The following is an 18725-nucleotide window of genomic DNA, read 5'->3' on the forward strand; positions in this document are numbered from 1 at the left end:
AATTAAACGAAGGAATAAGGGCCACCCAGAAAATGCTGGAATGGTCTCTATCATGAAAAGGACAAAAGAGTAAGCAATTACAAAGATAATATACACCATAAAGATAAAATGAAAATAGTTCAAATTTTGTTTACTAATTACAACCTTATAGAACATGCATTTAAATTTTAAAAAAGAAAAATAACTTTAAATTATTTAATTGAAAAAGTTAAGAGAAAAAGTCTCTAAGTTAAATGATATACTTTTTACTATATTGACATTTGGAATAGAAGAGATTTGAATAGAAGTTTAATCAATATTTACAATTTATTAGTTAAAGTTAACATTTTACATAAATTCAATAAAAAATATATAATTTTAGACACATGTTAAGATAAAAATTTAATTAAAAAGTTAGATATATTTTTTGTCTTCAAATTATTTTTAAAACTTGAAAGAGTTAGACATTGGAAACTATTACAACAATTATATGATGGATAATAATATAATATAATATAACACCTAATAGTTCTGAAAGAGTGTTTTTTACATTAATTCTATAATGTGTAATAACAAAATAGATATATAATTTAATTTAAAGATTAAAATACAATTTGAAAACTAAAAGCTTACTTAACTCTTGATTAAATCATTTTTCTTTTATCTTTTCTTTGAACACATCACTGTTCGAAAAGAAAAATATAGAAAAAATGAAAAATTTAAGCATTTAATAGAATTATTTTTTAGTAAAATTTGAATTAAAAAAATGTTGAAGAAAATAGTGTAATTAAATATAAGATGTGACACAATTATCTTATCCATAGCCCATCTGTCATCCAACAGAAGGAATCTTGCGGCCCACATGAACAGAAAAAGTGGCCCATGCTGGCTACCATTTCCTCTATATAACTCTCCATTGCTCCACCCTCTAAGTTCTACTACAAAGGGTTACCTTAGTTAATCATCACCCACCATGAAACCTCACGTTTCTGGTGAAACTTCTCTGGCCAAGGACTCCGCCAGATCCGTCGTCGGAGAGAAGCTCCACCAGCTTTCTAAGGCCATCTCCACCGATGCCTCCAATCGGAGTAGGCTTCTCAAGTGCAATCAAAGGTTCACCCTTCAACCAGAAGACCCCATAAGAACCCTAATGTTCTTGGCCTCTTGGAGTCACACATAGACTTTCCACAAAATTTAATAACAAATATATATATCACTGTGCCAAAATTCATTCATCTTTTACATAACTCAATATATATATACATGCAGGGAGTGGCATAAAAGTCTTACAAGTTTTCTTGGCATGATATATATATATACACAACAGATATATATATATATATATATATATATATATATATATATATATATATATATATATATATATATATATGACAGCAACTTAAGGACAAAAACACTGCATATATGTATGGATGCTGCATATCTGTGTACACACAGAAGGAAAAGATCTGTATTTTTTATATGTATGTATGTATGCGGCTAGATCATCGGAGCTGTAAAATTTGTGTGTTATATATAATCAGATCTCTTTTTTATGTGTGTGTTTATGATTCAGTTTGTGCAGTGTCTGAAACACTTGCAGCTGCTTCATTCCTTTCTGCCATATTGGAAAATTGTGATTATGGGTGATGACAGCTTTCGATATATTCCTGAATTCATCTGAAGAATATTATGGAACAATTTTTAGTATAAAGATTAGGTCGGGTATTCGATCTTATCTTTTATAAATGTTTTTTTTTTATTCTTTCAGATTTTTTTGGTACTGTCAGAAAAATGTATATATAACTATATAATATAAATCCTCCTCTCTTTTATATTTTAAAAATTTATATTAATGTTCTTTTTCTAAGCTAAAATAGTATGTGCTAAATCATCGATTATACATAATTAAACGAATAAAATATGGTTTTGCTTACTCTAATAATCATTAATTCGCTTTTAATTTCTTACAAAATAATATTCATATTTTTTCTTACAACATTAAAATGTATTCAATTTACTACCCGTTTTATGAAATATGTTAAACTCCTTCAAATAAGCGGCTTATATTTTATAATTGGAGAAGACAAGTATTATGTATTTGTTAATGTATTCAAATTTAAAGAATACATTGTATATGAATATGAATATGATGAAAATGTTGAATTATCAATTTATCATCCAACTTTTCAAAGTATTTATTTAATTTTGTGAACTTCTTAAAATTTCCTAATTTTTAAATATTGAAAATTTATCATAAAAATTAAAAATAAAAAAAAGCGGATCAGTCCGCGGGCCAAGTGATGTGCGAGTCAAGTCAATAATTGCAATTCACATGAATTGTGTGGAGGGAACGAACCAGCCCGCGATGTGCGACCTTATACAGACCGGATCTAAACGAATCTGAATAGCCCGCATTGCCACCCTACTTATGAGCCTATCAATATCTTAGAATATTAAAAAAAAAATAACTACCATGAGCAACTTATTTCTTATTTACAATATTTTAAAGGGAAAAAATATATTTTACCTAAACTAAAATTTGTTGACTGTAACAATTTTTTTGGCGGTAGTATTTTTTATTTGTAGACCTATTTTATTTAACAGTTAATTAATATTTATCATTATTCTTATAACTTTATAATAATATCCTGGATACATTATATGCATGTCTTACAATTTAATAATAACACATTTGGTATTTTCTTTAACAACCATCTAAGGATATGTATAGAGTTATATTGTTATATAAATTGGAAAGACTTATGTAATTAAGATTTAATTTTAAACAAGTACATGGAGTCTCAAATAACTAATTAACTCTAAGAATATATATAATTAATTTTAATCTTTTACAGTGCATTTAAGTGTAAACGAAAAAAAGAAAGTTGAACTGTTACAAGACATGAAATTAAGTATTATGTTTTTCATAAAACACATAAAATTATGTTTATTTATAAATAATTATAAATTAAGGAATTTATATATATGACTAATATTTTTTTTAATAATATTAATACATTTTACACGTGTATGTGCCGGTGTGATAACATTGCACGAAAGGACAAGTCGAGGTGCTTCAGGTTTAGACAACTTCCCAAGTGATAAGAGTGATAGCAGACACATTTCTCTCATCCTCCACCGATCAAATGGCCACCGTAATCGACGGCAAGGCCGTGGCGCAAACCATCCGATCTGAAATCGCCGATGAGGTGCGCCTCCTCTCTCAAAAATACGGCAAGGTAAGCCCTTATTTTCGTTTCACCAAAACTGGATATTACAAACAAGAATCGTGATTTTTTTTCCAGCATGTAAATATTCGCGATTGTGTGTGTGTGTGTGTGTGAAATGTTGCAGGTTCCAGGATTAGCAGTGGTGATAGTAGGGCACAGGAAGGATTCACAAAGCTATGTTGGAATGAAGAGAAAGGCGTGCGCTGAATTGGGAATCAAATCCTTCGATGTGGACCTTCCAGAGCAAATATCCCAAGCTGAGCTAATAAAGCAAGTTCATGAGTTGAATGCTAACACTGATGTACATGGTTAGTGTAAACCCATACATTTTTCATTTCATGCATGTGTTATTTTAGAGATCGATTATACTTTCTTGTTTTGAGCTTCTTTTTTTTTGTTGTTGTGAGCGTTTGTTTGCTTATGTCTGCAGGTATTTTGGTTCAGCTTCCGTTGCCTAAGCACATAAATGAAGAGAAAGTTCTGTCTGAAATTAGCCTTGAGAAGGATGTGGATGGTTTTCATCCTTTGAACATTGGCAAGCTTGCAATGAAAGGCAGAGACCCCCTCTTCCTTCCATGCACTCCCAAGGCAAAATGCTCTTCAGTCTAAAACGCTTTAGATTACACTCCATTATTATGTCAACAGTTGAATGAATTTCGCATGCCTTTTTTCTTTCTTTTTAATGTAGTTTTCTTCTTCTTACGAATCATTAAGAAAGACGATTTTGGAGCTTGGCTGCTTAGATTAGAAGAGGGAAAAATACTACTATTATAGCAAAATAACATTTTATTTAAAAACAACAAACTAACTTGCCAGTCACTAATGTCTTCCTCTATTTTTTATTTATTTTTTCATTTTGGTATACCTTCTATCTACTGAAATTTATTGGTGTTTTGGGATTATTTCTTTTCAAATTTGTTTCCTGGATCATAATTTCTGCATGCGAAGTAGCTTTATCTACTGCTGTTTGATATGACGATTCTATCAATTGTTGTTCTAGAGAGGTGATAAACTTGGGCCGAAGAGTGATGTATGTAAGATAATATTTGAACTCCATTAATCTTTAGAACAACAGTATTGGATCTATTCTTCATCATTCCCATTTTACAAGGCTTCTTACACATGTTAGCAAACTCTGATCCTCACTACACTAAACCTGTAGGAGGGTTACTCTATTTTTATTTTTATTTTTTTGTTTTGATTTAAATCTTACTGATTAAGATTGTTTACTGACAAGTTATCTTTCAAAAAGTCTCTCAAAATCTCATTTACATTTTTTGTTTGTACAGGCATGTCTTGAACTATTACATCGAAGTGGTGTAACAATAAAGGGAAAACAGGCAGTTGTGGTTGGCAGAAGCAACATAGTTGGATTACCAGCTTCATTGCTGCTTTTGAAAGCAGATGCTACAGTTACTACTGTACATTCACACACGAGTCAACCAGAAAATATCATACGTGAAGCAGATATTGTTATTGCAGCAGCTGGACAGCCAAAGATGGTAGTTATCAAAATATATTTTCCTTTATTTACATCGCTATCCTATGTTCTTATGCAATAGTTTTGGAATGTGGAGTTTCAAATTCTAACCCTTGGAACGTGGATTTCTTATTCTAAAATGCCGTGGATAAAAATAGCTATCAAACTAATTATATAGCTTACTTTAAGTTTTTCTTGTGCAGCCCCTTGTCATTAGCACTCATCCGGATCTGTTAGATGTGCATTGACTTTCAAATGCATCTGACAACTGGTGCTGGTTAATGGCATTTTTGAAACTTAAGTTGATCTTTCTATCATGCCATTGTATCATTGGTATAAACTATGTTTGCACAAAGAGTACCACAAAAGTTTTTGTAAATTTTTGTGCTTCTTCAAGTTATTACTGCCAATCTTTTGATTTTTTTTTTTGAAATCCCATGTATTAGTTACTGTCACCAGTCTTCTTCCTAATGGAGGGTTTGCTAATGTTATTAGATCAAGGGAAGTTGGATCAAACCTGGAGCGGCAGTCATAGATGTTGGCACAAATGCTGTTGATGACCCAACAAGGAAGTCTGGTTACAGGCTTGTTGGAGATGTAGATTTTGAGGAAGCATCTAAAACTGCAGGCTATATTACTCCTGTTCCTGGTGGTGTAGGTCCAATGACGGTAACAATGTTGTTGAAGAATACTTTGGAGGGAGCTAAGCGCTACATTGAGCAAAATAGTTGATCTTTTCTGACTTTGAATAAGGTACTTCGTCTTGGTTGAAATTTCTTTTGGAATCGGTTTTATTCAGAGTGTGGTATAAGGTTAATAAATGTATTGTTGTATTTTGTAAAATCACAAGGATCGGTTTTCAAAATGGAAAAGTAGGATTGGTTCAAGCAAAACTATATATTTGCCTTTTCAATATCTTCCGTTTCCGTTCTTACCTTGCCCCTCTGGCTTATAACCCCGACACTCCTCACTTTGAACAATTTCTCAGAAGAAGCATTCTTGATGTGGGTAATGTTTTAGTTTCTTGAGTACAATTATTATTGAGAACGATTCCCACACAGCCATTAAGTCAATCAGTAATGATTGCCATATTCATAACTCTTGTTACCATCTGGTAAGGACCATCTCTGGGTTACTTAACTCGTGCTCATCCTTTGCTTGCTATCGCATATGATACTTCTAATGATTCACGGAGCAAAGTTTTGTACCTCTCCGTATATTCTTGGTCTTCATCTATATATGATGCTGCTTGCACTGTTTTTAGGCGGTAGTAGTTGTTTATGTTTTGCTTATTTTAGGCGATTTTCAAATCTTTTAAAATACAATCTTATCAATCAATTGCTCAACAATGTTGAGTACTACTACTATTAACTGTAACACTGTATTAACCACCATTCACCTATGACATGGTTAACCACTTGCAGTGGCAGAGATAACCAGGTTGGATTAATCTGCAAAGCCATTAGATACATACAGCTCATACTTTATAGCTTAATAATTTTGCATTGTCTGGTTAGTTTCTTATCATTCCCTAATTTACCCACCCACCTTCACAAGCTTGGATAGAACATAGAGATCTAACATGTCATTCAAATTCTCTTTTCATTGTGATAGAGTTAACGACTTTGGATTAATCTGCAAAGCCGTTACATATGTACAAGCTGCAAAAGAAAATAGAGGATGGAAGATTTCCAAGTGTACCTTATACCATAGTTTATGGCTTAATAATTTTGCTTTGTCTGGTTAATTTCTTATCATTCCCTGATTGACCCACCCACCTTCTCAAACTTGGGTAGAACATAGAGATCTAATTGTCAACATGTCATTCAACTTCTCTTCTTCATTGTAATAGACTGAGCTCCGGAAAATGTGTTTGAAAACTTGTTTACCAGTCAAAAAATCACATTCTGAATGTGAAAACATAAAATCAAACTATTAATGTCTGTTTGAGGTGAAAAACGTTGTTTCAATACATTTGACATAAAAAAATGCTGTTCCAGTCTTTCACAATCTGTCGTTTCTTACCATTATTTCTTAAGAACCAAGCTTCCAACTGCACAAAAAAGTGGACAAACTGTCATAAGTTTGTGGATTTACTAAATCTAATTTCTCATTTGAACATTGGCATCTGTCTTTAAGATAGCGACGTGCTATCTGAAATTGGGACCATTAGTAATCATGGATTACATGAAATACTACATCCTTATTTATCCACAAGAAAACAATTTGTATCTCTGTATGTAATCAAGCAATAGCAATTGTACCTTAAACGCTATTTGCATATCACATCAGTTCATCTACTATTTTTGTTTCAGATGCTCTATGAATGTGTCTAAAAGGACACAAGTCTGGTTTTGTTGTACTAATATAATATAGTACAGTAATCAACTTGGAAATTACTTGGTACAAGCATATTTTTGTTATACTGCATCACATCTACACAGTATCGATTGAATTTATCAATTATGTTATGTCATTTAGTAAGAAAAAATAAGCTTACATTTTTTCAGGTTATTTTAAATAATATTCCTATGTTTTTTAACTTTAGAAAAACAGGTTTTTCTTAATGTTTTAATAAAATAACAATCTCACCCATCTAGTTTCTCAATGATATTTATCTCTGTTATATATTTAATAAAATAAGATTTATATTCTTTATATTTTAATAAAGTGGTAGTCACTCTCCTTATTTTATTTGAAAAAATATATATTAACTAAAATATACCGCGATATGACATTAATTTCGTTTCTAATTTATCGGTTGACATTCTTCTATTATTTTTAACCTTTTTAAAATTTTCGATCAAATAATGTCTTCTTTATTTAGAAGTAAAATAATTGATAAATTAAAAAAAAAGTTAAAAAATTTATTAGAGAATTAAAGATCAAATGTAAAAATAAGCATAATATCTTCAATTAACAACATGAGATGTCTTGTACTTAGATAACATAAATATTTTTAGTCTTGATTAAATAAAAACATTTATAAAGACACAGTTAAAAATATATAAATTTGCGATATATTTGAAAGTTAATTAAACCTTGCTTTTATTATATATTGTATTAAAAGACGACCTTCATCATTTAGCTTCCATCGACGAACTTTTGACAGGAATATAATTTAAGAACGAAAAAAAAAGTAAAATATATTTTTAGTTTTTAAAATTATATCCGAAATTTGAATTTATTTCTTTTTTGATATATTTTAATTTCAAATTTCTAATAAGTCTAAAAAAGATAACGTTACTATATTAAAAATGATATTTTTTTTTTAAAATTTAAAACTAAAATATATACAAATTTAAATACGAATTTTAATTATATATTTAAGTTTAAAATTTGTATTTAAATTTTAGAGAGTTTAATGTTCAAATTTGGGAGGAAAGGATCGCAGTTAACGTGAAATGGAACGACGTCGTTCAAATCAAAGTAAGGAAGCTCCTTGCCATAAGATCCTCACCGTCCGTTTCTAGAATTGGACAAAACTGAAGGTTCAGGTTGTGGCATGTTTGGATAACACGTTAATAGCAGTAACACATAAGAAAACTAGATATGAAACTCGTCAATGGCTGTGGTTGCAGTGCAGCAATTCCTGTGCTTCGCAGAATCAAATTGGAGGAATATAGCAAGGCCATGCATTCCCTCTCACACTACGATTCTTCTACGTTCACGCAAAAAAATTCAATTTTCTCTGATTTCATGCTCTTCATCACAGACCCCAGAAGTTGGTACTCAAACCGCCGAATCCTGCGTCAATTTGGGTCTCGAGCTCTTCTCCAAAGGACGGGTATTATTATTGTCTTCAATTTTTTCTTCCACTCTCCTTATTCTTCTGTGGCAGAACAGTGTAGTTTAAGCGGGCCCTTAAAAGCTCTATGCTTTTTCTTGATGGATTTTTTCAGGTTAAAGATGCTTTAACCCAGTTTGAAACTGCACTTTCCTTGAACCCTAATCCAGTGGAGGCCCAAGCTGCCTTCTACAACAAAGCTTGTTGTCATGCATACAGGTATAGTATTTTTTTATTTATTTTTAGAATGAATCATACTTAGTGATTTCAACGATTTAATAGAATTTTTTAGTGATTCTTTAAGGCAGTAGTAGTTCCTATTCAATCAGATTGAATCCACTACTTGAGTCATGGAACTTGTATGTTGTGAAATGGTAAGGCATGTATCTACTTGTCATCACTATATGCCTTTGGCTAATCGTGGGGAGTTCCTAGGCTTTTAGCAACGAGACGACTAAGCTAGTGGGCATCTCTAAAGTTGTTGAATTTCTTCTACTCCTTGCATTTTCTTTAAGTAATAAACCATATGAAAAAAACAAGCAATTTAAACAGGGTATTGATTAGCTAATACTTCTATTTTTATGTTTACATTATAATCTAGATGTTGTTTGGTTATTATTTTCTTGAAGGGGAGAGGGAAAGAAAGCAGCTGATTGTCTCCGCACTGCTTTGAGGGAATACAACCTGAAATTTGGTACCATACTCAATGATCCCGACTTGGCCTCCTTCAGAGTTTTGCCTGAATTCAAGGAACTACAAGAAGAGGTTTCTATTCTGATATTGTATTCTTTATTATAGCTGTTAATGATCGAGTTTCCTAGAAGTTTAAGGCGTTAAATGAAGGTTCATGAATGGCTTAATATATGTCCCTAATGGGGTGTCTCTGAAGATTATTTTATTCTGTAAAACCATTGATAAAATGTACTCTTTGTCTCTTATGTTTCCTCCCCTTGCCTCTATTGCTACAGACAGCTTGAAATAAGAAAGGATATCATTCATATGATAGTCAGGGGGGAAAATCATTTGAAAGGAACTTGTGTTCCTCATTGTAATCCTGTGTAATTGAATGTTAAATATTTTAATTTTTTAACATGATTTCTGGTACTGCTTTGCCACGCAACCAGGCTAGGCTTGGTGGGGAGGATATTGGCTACAGTTTTCGGCGAGATCTAAAACTTATTAGTGAAGTTCAAGCACCATTTCGTGGGGTTAGGAGATTCTTTTATGTAGCACTGTCAGCAGCTGCAGGAATATCATTGTTTTTTACTGTGCCCAGGCTAATTCGTGCAATTAATGGTGGTGATGGTGCTCCTGATCTCTTGGCAACTTCTGGGAATGCTGCCATTAATATTGGAGGTGAATAGTGATATTTTTAACTTGCTAAAAACAATTCTGGATCAATTTATATTTACTAATTTAGTGCGTTACTCTCTCTCTCTTTGTGATTTTTTTTCTTTCAAGATAATTGTGGGGTGTGATGATACCTTTTGCATTGCTTCATTAAATGACTAAGCACCGGAATCAGCAATGTGCAGGTATTGTTGTTCTTGTGGCATTGTTCTTTTGGGACAATAAAAAAGAGGAGGAACAACTCGCACAAATATCTCGAGATGAGACACTATCAAGGTTGCCTTTGCGGCTTTCAACTAATCGAGTAGTTGAACTTGTGCAGCTACGGGATACAGTTAGACCAGTTAGTATCCTTGTTCTTTTTACATCTTCTCTCTCTCTCTCTCTCTCTCTCTCTAGTGTCTACCACATATTGGACTTTTTCCTTTTGCTTTAATATTTAAACGTTTGTTTTTTGTCTCTTTTTGTCCTGTTTTTTCTTTTTCATTTCTAGGAGGAGGGGGTTCTTGCAGTGACTGAAATATTTCCTCTGTATTAGGTTGCATAGAAATAGTGGGGGAAGGATGCTTCAAATATGTCCATCTTCAACACTAACAAAAAAATTAAAATTTTTCTATATACATACATACATACATACATACATAGATACACACAAGATAATTAATTTTGAACTTATTAACGTGTTGAAATTATCACAATCATGCTGCATATAAAGTGATTATTACCTTATGTATTATAATGTTAAGTCATTTCAAACTAAAAGAAAGTCATACACACTCATGGGACATTTATGAGGGCGGGAGGAAGAGCTTTACCAAATTTCTGAGTTTTATAATATGGTTTGAAAATTTTCTCACAATGTAGAGGATATGTCTTTTAAGGAAAATTTTTTACAATATAATGAATGAAAAAACTAAAACTTTTAATAAATGTTTCATTACCTCACTACTACATAACTTTTCAAAAAGTAATTTGACTGGCTCAGATCTCAACTCGTGAGTTATATTGCACTGTAGCTTTTTGACATTTTCTTGTTGCATGGATTCATTTCAGTTGGTTTAGACTAGAACTAATCATGAATCTTCTATGCTCTAACTAAAGCTTTGGTTTTAGGTTATATTAGCAGGAAAAAAGGAAACAGTGTCTCAGGCTATGCAAAGAGCTGAGAGATTTCGCACGGAGCTCCTTAAACGTGGTGTTCTGTTAGTTCCTGTTATCTGGGGAGAAGGTCGGGAAACAAAAGTTGAGAAAAAAGGATTTGGTCTGCAGCCAAAAGCTGCTGAAGCTCTTCCATCTATTGGGGTAAGACTTGATATAACCATGTACTTTCATCCATATCTTGCTATTCATCCAAAGTTTTTTTTCTTTGATGAGATGATACTAATCCATAAAACTTTGCTAGGAAGATTTTGAGAAGCGAGCACAGTCCATAACTGCAAAATCGAAATTGAAATCTGAAATTAGGTTCAAGGCTGAGGTTGTGTCTCCTGCAGAATGGGAACGGTAATATGCTCTGATTTGTTGTCTATCAGCTATCATTGTAATATATTTTTTCATTAAATGAGGGGAGGAAATTAGCCTCAACATAGATGTCAAAGGGTGGATGGATTGATGTCAACTCAATATAGGAAGGTGGAGAGAGAGAAAGAGAAGATTTGCTAATAGTTGTATTCTAACTTAACTAGGTGGATAAGAGATCAGCAGAAATCTGAAGGAGTTTCACTTGGTGAAGATGTGTACATAATACTGCGGTTAGATGGAAGAGTTCGAAGATCAGGGAAAGTAAGTTTCATTTCAGAGTAAACTTGTAATGTTTTTCTCCACATTATTGTGGAATTTGATTTATTAGTTTGCTGGCTCTCATGAAAAACTGATCATGGTTAGACTTGACTCATACTAATGAGTGCTAATGCATTTACAGGGTATGCCTGATTGGCAGCAAATAGTGAAGGAGCTACCACTAATGGAAGCATTTTTAAGCAAGCTGGAAAGATGAGAATTTAGAGGGTGCAAATTTGTATTATTCTTTTTCCCATCTCATGTGTCACCATAATCGAGATATATCACCGTCGTTTGGTAATGTTCCACAGCAACATTTTTCTTCACCATTGAACTAAATATTGTACATCCATTCCTCCACGATCACTACAGACAATTGCAAAGTAAATGTTATGAAGGAATATTAATATTGATACAATATTTTGGCGACAATTCAATCTAGTAGTTTATTCGAGTGAAGTCGTGTAATTTTAGACTACACAGAATACAGATTGACTATTTTATAATCATGCTGTTTGAAAATAACACTATCAGCTCTCAAGTTTTTCATTTTATCTGTATTAAGTAATAGTCTTAAAATAATCCAATAGTTTGTAAAACTATTTGGGGGCTTAAGGACTAGGAGTATTACATAACCATACAATCTCTCAAACCTTTTTGATGTTTGATGCAAGAGTAATGAAATGCATAAAAGTGGATAGAGTAGGGTTAAGTTTTTGTAAGATGTGGGTGCTGGTGAGTGACATGACATTGCGACAAGAGTTGACATATGTTGTTATCCTAACATATTCTGCCTAGGGCGAATCTTTAGATGTCAATACTTTTCAACTAATGAACTAAGAAAAAGTTTCAATTCAACACTCCATTTTAGGGTGAATAGGTATGTAGATTAGAGAGGGTAAAATATGTAACAATTAATGTGATGAGAAAAATAAAAGAGAGAGAGAGAGAGAGAGAGAGAAAGAGAGAAATATAAGAAATAAAATAGTGCAAAGAACATACAAGAGAAAGTGAATACTTAATTATAATTATCCTTCAACTAGTAAAATAAAAAGTCATTAAAAATGAATTTGGATTTAATGTTAGATTTATTGTGTTGTTCTGTTGCGTCTTTGAAACACTTTGATAGTTACTGATTTCAAAATTTTAAAATATATTAAAAATATTTTTAAAATACTAATATAATGTATTTTTATAATATATTTTTATTGTTCAGTGGAGGATAATATAAAAAAAATACAATAATAAAAAATTTGGACTTGTAAAAATGAATATAAAATAATACAATAATAAAAAATTTGGACTTGTAAAAATAATTTAAATTCACTGTTGGATTTATTGGGTAATGATAAAAATGACTTAATTGTGTCCGTAAAAAAAAATGGTCATATCTACCTAGGGTAGTATTAAAAAATTCTATTTCATCAGGATATTGGATCATTGATCAGGTTAATTCATTTATATTAAACAAATAATATATATATATATATATATAAAATTAAGAAAATTAATAAAATATAAATTATAATCGAGTCAATCACTAGTTTTCAATTGATTTGCTTCGACGTGGAGTTTTAGAGCTACTCTTTTATATTAGTTCTAACAAAAATATGAAAGTGAGAATTTTGTACTATTTTCTTTATACCCTCTTATTTATTTTTAAATAAGCTTTCAGAAAATTTGTTCGAAAATGTATGGGCTGGTCTAATTTTTTATTTATTTATTATTTTTTTATCGGCAAGTGAACGGCGTCATATTTTGATCATGACATAAAAGTTTTTCAGAATTAAATTATTGATGAGTGACTAGCTAATATAAAATAATTTGTTTTCAGATTGTGGTGAGTTAATGTGTTTAAAGAAGAAAACACATTCTAATAATTGGTACACGTTAATAAAAGTGTTATGTTACATAATAACAAAAACATCATCTTTTGTACAATTCAATTTTTTCATCGTAAAGCAGAACATCTGAGCTATAATTTTTACAAAATTAAGTAATCTGACAAAACACAGACAATTTAAGGACTTATGCTATCAAAAATCATTATTGGCATGTTTTATAAAGTAGTTAATTACTATAAAAGTTAACAAAACTATCATCCATAATATAAAATTATTTTACAAGACTTATTTAAACGGGTAAACTTCCAGAATTTACTCGTTTTGTTCGTAAAACTGAAACCCAAGATTTTATTTAAGGAGAATCATTTTTTTATTACTTAAAGTAACTTGTGCTGATGTGCATATATGTATCAATTTTTTTTATAAATAGTTTTTAAATTTTCCAGAAATTTTTAAAAGCAAATATTCTTGAAAAAAAAAATTAATGGCTATAACATGAAATGGCAACTGTGGAATATTGGAGGTAATGCTACTATATATTTTGTCTGTTAGGATAAGCACGATTGCTTGCTTTCATGAGAAGCTGTTTTTTAATGTGAATTAGCGAAAGAAATTTGGCAGGTAAAATGACTTATAGTGGCCTATCGTGAGCAACATTATTTCAAACCCAACATCAATTTTTAAGGCCTCAGACTCCACAAAATATTGAATTAACCATATGCGTAAACCATACATCTTAGGCCCAACATTAGACATTTCAAAGTTAATTAGTTAATGCTTTGAATCTAAACCTAGTAGCATCCATGCCCCTTCATTCTTAATATCATTTTCTTGGTAGGTTTTGAATGGTTTATTCATCGTGTACCCAACTTTTTCTTCTTAGCAATTGAAACAAATTTGAACTTCGAGATCACTAGAAAATGATATTATTAGTAAGTGCTAGGTTATTATTATTATTATTATTATTATTATTATTATTATTATTATTATTATTATAGGGTCAAATATGTTTGTATCCTTAAAATTGAAATTTATTCGCATTTTAAACTTTGATATACTTTTTTTTCCAAATTTAAAAAAGGAATGAATATAGTCCTTTTTAATCTAACACTGTTAAATTTTTTTACACGTTAAATGGTGTGTTAAATGGTACTCCAGTCTGACATTTGAGTTAAAATGTATCAAACGGTATAAACAATTCAAACACCAATATAAAACTGAAAACACCATTGACATGACAAAAATGTACCGTTTGAATTAAAAGAACTATATTTATTTATTTTTAAAGTTTGAGAATTATAATTTACATGTCCAGGATTAAAAATATATTTAATCATTATTATATGATATTCTAACATTAAATTATTTCTAATGTCATGAAAAGAAAAAGTGACATTTAACAGTTCCCTGTTATAAAACTGAAATCCTTCTGATACAAGTTTACCGTTCCTACTCTCCTAGTAAAGCTTCTATAAAAGGAGAGAATAGAATGAATGGAAGACTTAGAACTCTAGAGAAGAATAAGAACACCATCTTCTTCACCTCAAAACAATGTCAAGTGCTTCTTTTCTCTTGGCCATGTTGTTGGTGGCTATGTCCATTATTCCCTCCATAGTAGGGGCAATAGGTGAGCAGCGTGTAAGGTGGGTGCCTAAGACAACAGCACCTTGCCAAGGCTCCATAGAAGAGTGCATGGAAGAGGGTGAGTTTGGAATGGACTCAGAGTCCCACCGGCGCATTCTAGCTACTTCACAGTATATAAGCTACAAGGCGCTGCAACGTAACACTGTGCCATGTTCTAGAAGGGGTGCTTCCTACTACAACTGCAAGCCAGGTGCAGAAGCTAATCCTTACACCCGTGGCTGCCCCACCATCACCCGTTGCCGAAATTCTTAGATCAATTACAACTTTCTGCATGTTTGAGTTCATGTTCTTCACACTCAACAATGTTTGCAAAAGGGTTGGAACTGTATTAGAATAACTGTCACAACAATTTGAATGAACAGCAACTCAAACATGCACTTGCTATGTTTTACTCTGAATTCTGTATTAGTCTCTGTTTCTGTAATTTTCTGTAAATTAATCTTCACTGGTGTGGCTACTGTTAATATAGTTGTGTGTGTGTTTTTTTTCTGCTTACTCCACCTCAAACATGACTTTCCACCGTAGAAGGTGCAAAGGGTGCTAGAAACATGTTTATTATATACAATGTTTGGATTCATAGTTAAACATAGAGTATGAGGTTTTTAAGCAATAAAAAAGTCGCCTATTCAGACAGTGATGTGTTTTAAATACAGATTTGCAGATCTCAAAACCTTTATTTTTATATCAAATGAACATAAACAGCTAGGTAACTATCGGGAACTGTAAGTAAACAGTAGTCAGAGCAAATAAATTTGTTTGTGTCAACTTTGCCGATCAATAAGAATTTTCAGCATTACTCTAATTTGCTTCATGAGACTGAGATTTGAGTAAAAGTTCTCAGAGCACTATTACAGCAAAAATAGAATGAGGCAGGGCTCAGGAGGAAACTAAAGTAATCAAGCAAGTTAAAGTATAGGAAATATCATCCACAAACACATGGCACCCAATCTAGCACATACCAATTACAAAAACACAAGAAATCAACGTCGAGACTTTGCATTTTACATAGTTTGAACAGTAATTTTTAGCTACCATAGACAAAGTTCACTAGACACAGTGTCACAGAATCCAGAATCCTGAACTATGTGTTAAGAAGTATTAAGAAATGAATTTTAAATCTAATTCAGATATTACGACAAGATACAAAACAAGACAATAGAACACAAATGTCACTCAAGCAGGACCTTCTTCTTTGTTCGACTCTTCTTCCTTTGGCTTAGCACGGGCAACAGGGGCCACAGGTGATGGAGTGCTCTCCACTCCCATCTCTGCTCTTAGATCATTGATGCTTTGTTCCAACTCATTTATACGGTTTCCCATCTCATCAAGTGCTTGACGTTAAGAAAAACATTACTTAAGCAGTTTTTTAATGGGAAAGTCAGCAATAATTATAATTATGTAAGGTGATACAATTTGCATCATTGTCCATTCTGACTTAGCCAGCATATATATGACACCACTCAATCACAAATGTACATAAGTTGCATAAGTCACAACGCAAATTGTACACATTCTTGAGTTCATAAAGAAAAAGGATTATGCAGAGCTGTGTGAAGAAACAATTGATTCGCATTTTATAGTATAATAGGGTAGCCTATGAATTATAAAGACCGATTCAAAACACAAACAGTTCAGCAAAATCAAACTTTGAAACTCCCATTTAATTCCATAAATCTTCAAAAGCATTCCTTGCAAGCTTGTCAATAAAGAATGTAAGTTAGCAACATGACAACGCCTAAGATCAATTGTTCTTTGAGCACTTTGAATCATCTTATTTCCTGGGAAAAACCACTATTATGAATTACATTTTCTGAAATTGATTTCTTTAAAACTTACCATTCAATATTATCATAAGAATAAAAAGGATATTCTTTGTAATTATGGAGTCAGACATTGTCTGGAACCTAATTTGCTGGAAACAAAATTCTTGTTAGGAGCAGTGAAATATATACTGACAATCAGCATTGCAGGACAACGAGCCTAGAGTGCACAACTCACCATCTGTTGAAGAAGATTTTGCACCTGAAGAGAGAAAAGGGAGAAACAAAGGTCAAAAAAATTAACAGACAATAGCAACAATTCGTATTCCCACTCTCATCGTGGACTTTGGTCCAGACCAAATAAGCAGAATGAAATGGTTCTAACCATTAAACTAGTAATATAAAATTGTTTTCTCAAATGTTATAAGCAACAACCAGTTACTAGCATTATTGGCATTCGCATAAACACATAAATGAAACATAGAACAAAACCATTGCTTAATAACTTACAAAAGCTGTCATATCAGCAGTGCTTTGCTTTGGGTCTTCAGAATCGTGTCCGTCCTGTCATGAAAAGGGAAGTACTGATAAAAAAAGAACCTAAAATAACAATTGAAATAAAATTGAAATAACATTTAACCATTCAATGCAACGGACTGCAATACATCCAGTACCACCACAAAAAATTCCCTAATTGAGCCATACAAATTGATATTGAAAACCCTAGTTTCTTAAATATTAAAATTGATACTCCTATATGAAAAATCAAGTACTAATGTAATGATAACAGAGGGAAATTAGGAAGGGAGAGCCTAACCATGCTATGATTAAAATTTCACTTCCAACTCCTTCAACTGCTTTCAAAGTCTATACCACAAGAAAATAAGTGCAGACTTCCACTCTGCTTACTTAACAGTGAAATCACTCCCTTCTATTCATCTTCATGACACTTATTTCAGAAATTATTTTTGAAATAATTTCTACTTAGATTTTCTATTTTTATTATATTATCCTCTTTCTGATTTCTCCTTACCTAAACAATCTGCCTTTTTCTTTTATTTGAATTTATTCATTGATAAACAAATCTGCTTATTTACAATAGTCTTTAACTTTAAAATAACATTTCAATGGGACAATTGGTTTAGGTAAGGAAAAATATATTCTTAACATTGTTTTTCCAAGTATACCCACTTAACAATTTCCTTTTATTAATATAATAACAAAATCTTTAAAATTTATATTTATGTTAATTACTATTACTAATAGAAACGTGCAATATGTTCAACTTTTGTCGATGAAAAAAATAAATATATGAACACATAATAATTATTATAGTAAAATTAAGTAAAAATGTTACTAAAATTTATATTAAAATTATAAAAACTTATGAGTTAACAAGTACATGTAAGATTTCATTAAAATAAAAAGTAAAATAACAATAATGCATGTATATAAAAAGTAAATAGAAAATATAAATTTCAATTAAGATATGATAAAAATTAGAATTATAAAATAAAAACCTTTCAACTTTTATTAGATAATAAAAACTAAAAATTTCGTTGATAAATTTAAAAATACAAATAATAGACGGGTAAAAAAGTATAGAAGAAAAATTCGGTCACTATCTAATCCATATTATTATTATTATTATTATTATTATTATTATTATTATTTGTTATAGATTATAGATAAAAAAAATTGGTTAATGAGTATAAAGATACAATGAATAAAAAAATGTACACTAAAACAGACAGTTGTTAAATTAAGAAAAAAAAAAGTATAGATATGTAACAAAGATGAAGGATATTTTCAACTGAACACTGGAAAATTTTCATTTCTTAATTAAAGTTATCAGATATAAAAAATAAA

At 31.2% G+C, this 18725-nt stretch overlaps 5 protein-coding genes across 7 annotated transcripts; 4 read left to right on the forward strand and 1 right to left on the reverse strand.

The window, feature by feature from the left end:
• The first annotated feature begins 898 nt into the window (after positions 1–898).
• On the forward strand, positions 899–1372 carry LOC146889000 (uncharacterized). Its single transcript, XM_085674156.1, has one exon. The coding sequence runs from the start codon at positions 953–955 to the stop codon at positions 1157–1159; it is 207 nt and encodes a 68-aa protein (XP_085530282.1). The 5' UTR covers positions 899–952; the 3' UTR covers positions 1160–1372.
• Positions 1373–3004: 1632 nt separating this feature from the next.
• LOC114162300 (Amino acid dehydrogenase family protein) lies at positions 3005–5607 on the forward strand. The gene is made up of 5 exons (XM_028046141.2): positions 3005–3221; positions 3337–3520; positions 3643–3800; positions 4502–4714; positions 5188–5607. The coding sequence occupies exons 1-5, from the start codon at positions 3129–3131 to the stop codon at positions 5422–5424; spliced, it is 885 nt and encodes a 294-aa protein (XP_027901942.1). The 5' UTR covers positions 3005–3128; the 3' UTR covers positions 5425–5607.
• A 2619-nt stretch (positions 5608–8226) lies between these two features.
• Positions 8227–12067, forward strand: LPA1 (tetratricopeptide repeat (TPR)-containing protein). 2 transcript variants are annotated; one of them, XR_003602690.2, is made up of 9 exons: positions 8227–8479; positions 8595–8698; positions 9109–9244; positions 9604–9835; positions 10015–10172; positions 10943–11131; positions 11236–11332; positions 11515–11611; positions 11751–12067. XR_003602690.2 is itself a non-coding variant. In XM_028059388.2 (9 exons), exons 1-9 carry the CDS (start codon positions 8258–8260, stop codon positions 11823–11825), a joined length of 1314 nt encoding a protein of 437 aa, XP_027915189.1. In that variant the 5' UTR covers positions 8229–8257; the 3' UTR covers positions 11826–12067. The 2 variants fall into 2 exon arrangements, 1 of the variants encoding a protein (XP_027915189.1); XM_028059388.2 differs by having other exon boundaries at positions 8229–8479; positions 11232–11332.
• Positions 12068–14881: 2814 nt separating this feature from the next.
• Positions 14882–15564, forward strand: LOC114175035 (rapid alkalinization factor-like). The gene has a single exon (XM_028059794.2). It carries the CDS (start codon positions 15004–15006, stop codon positions 15346–15348), a length of 345 nt encoding a protein of 114 aa, XP_027915595.1. The 5' UTR covers positions 14882–15003; the 3' UTR covers positions 15349–15564.
• A 420-nt stretch (positions 15565–15984) lies between these two features.
• LOC114175046 (heat shock factor-binding protein-like) lies at positions 15985–17945 on the reverse strand. 2 transcript variants are annotated; one of them, XM_028059800.2, is made up of 5 exons: positions 17674–17945; positions 17367–17420; positions 17095–17118; positions 16933–17008; positions 15985–16427 (listed from the first exon to the last, which is right to left on the reverse strand). In XM_028059800.2, the coding sequence occupies exons 1-5, from the start codon at positions 17674–17676 to the stop codon at positions 16270–16272; spliced, it is 315 nt and encodes a 104-aa protein (XP_027915601.1). In that variant the 5' UTR covers positions 17677–17945; the 3' UTR covers positions 15985–16269. The 2 variants fall into 2 exon arrangements, with proteins under 2 accessions (XP_027915601.1, XP_027915609.1); XM_028059808.2 differs by having other exon boundaries at positions 15985–16424; positions 16966–17008; positions 17674–17942.
• Positions 17946–18725: the final 780 nt, after the last annotated feature.

This window comes from Vigna unguiculata, chromosome 1 (genome assembly GCF_037176805.1).
Source record: "Vigna unguiculata cultivar grain cowpea cultivar isolate G323 ecotype 2 chromosome 1, ASM3717680v1, whole genome shotgun sequence".
Lineage (NCBI taxonomy): Eukaryota > Viridiplantae > Streptophyta > Magnoliopsida > Fabales > Fabaceae > Vigna > Vigna unguiculata.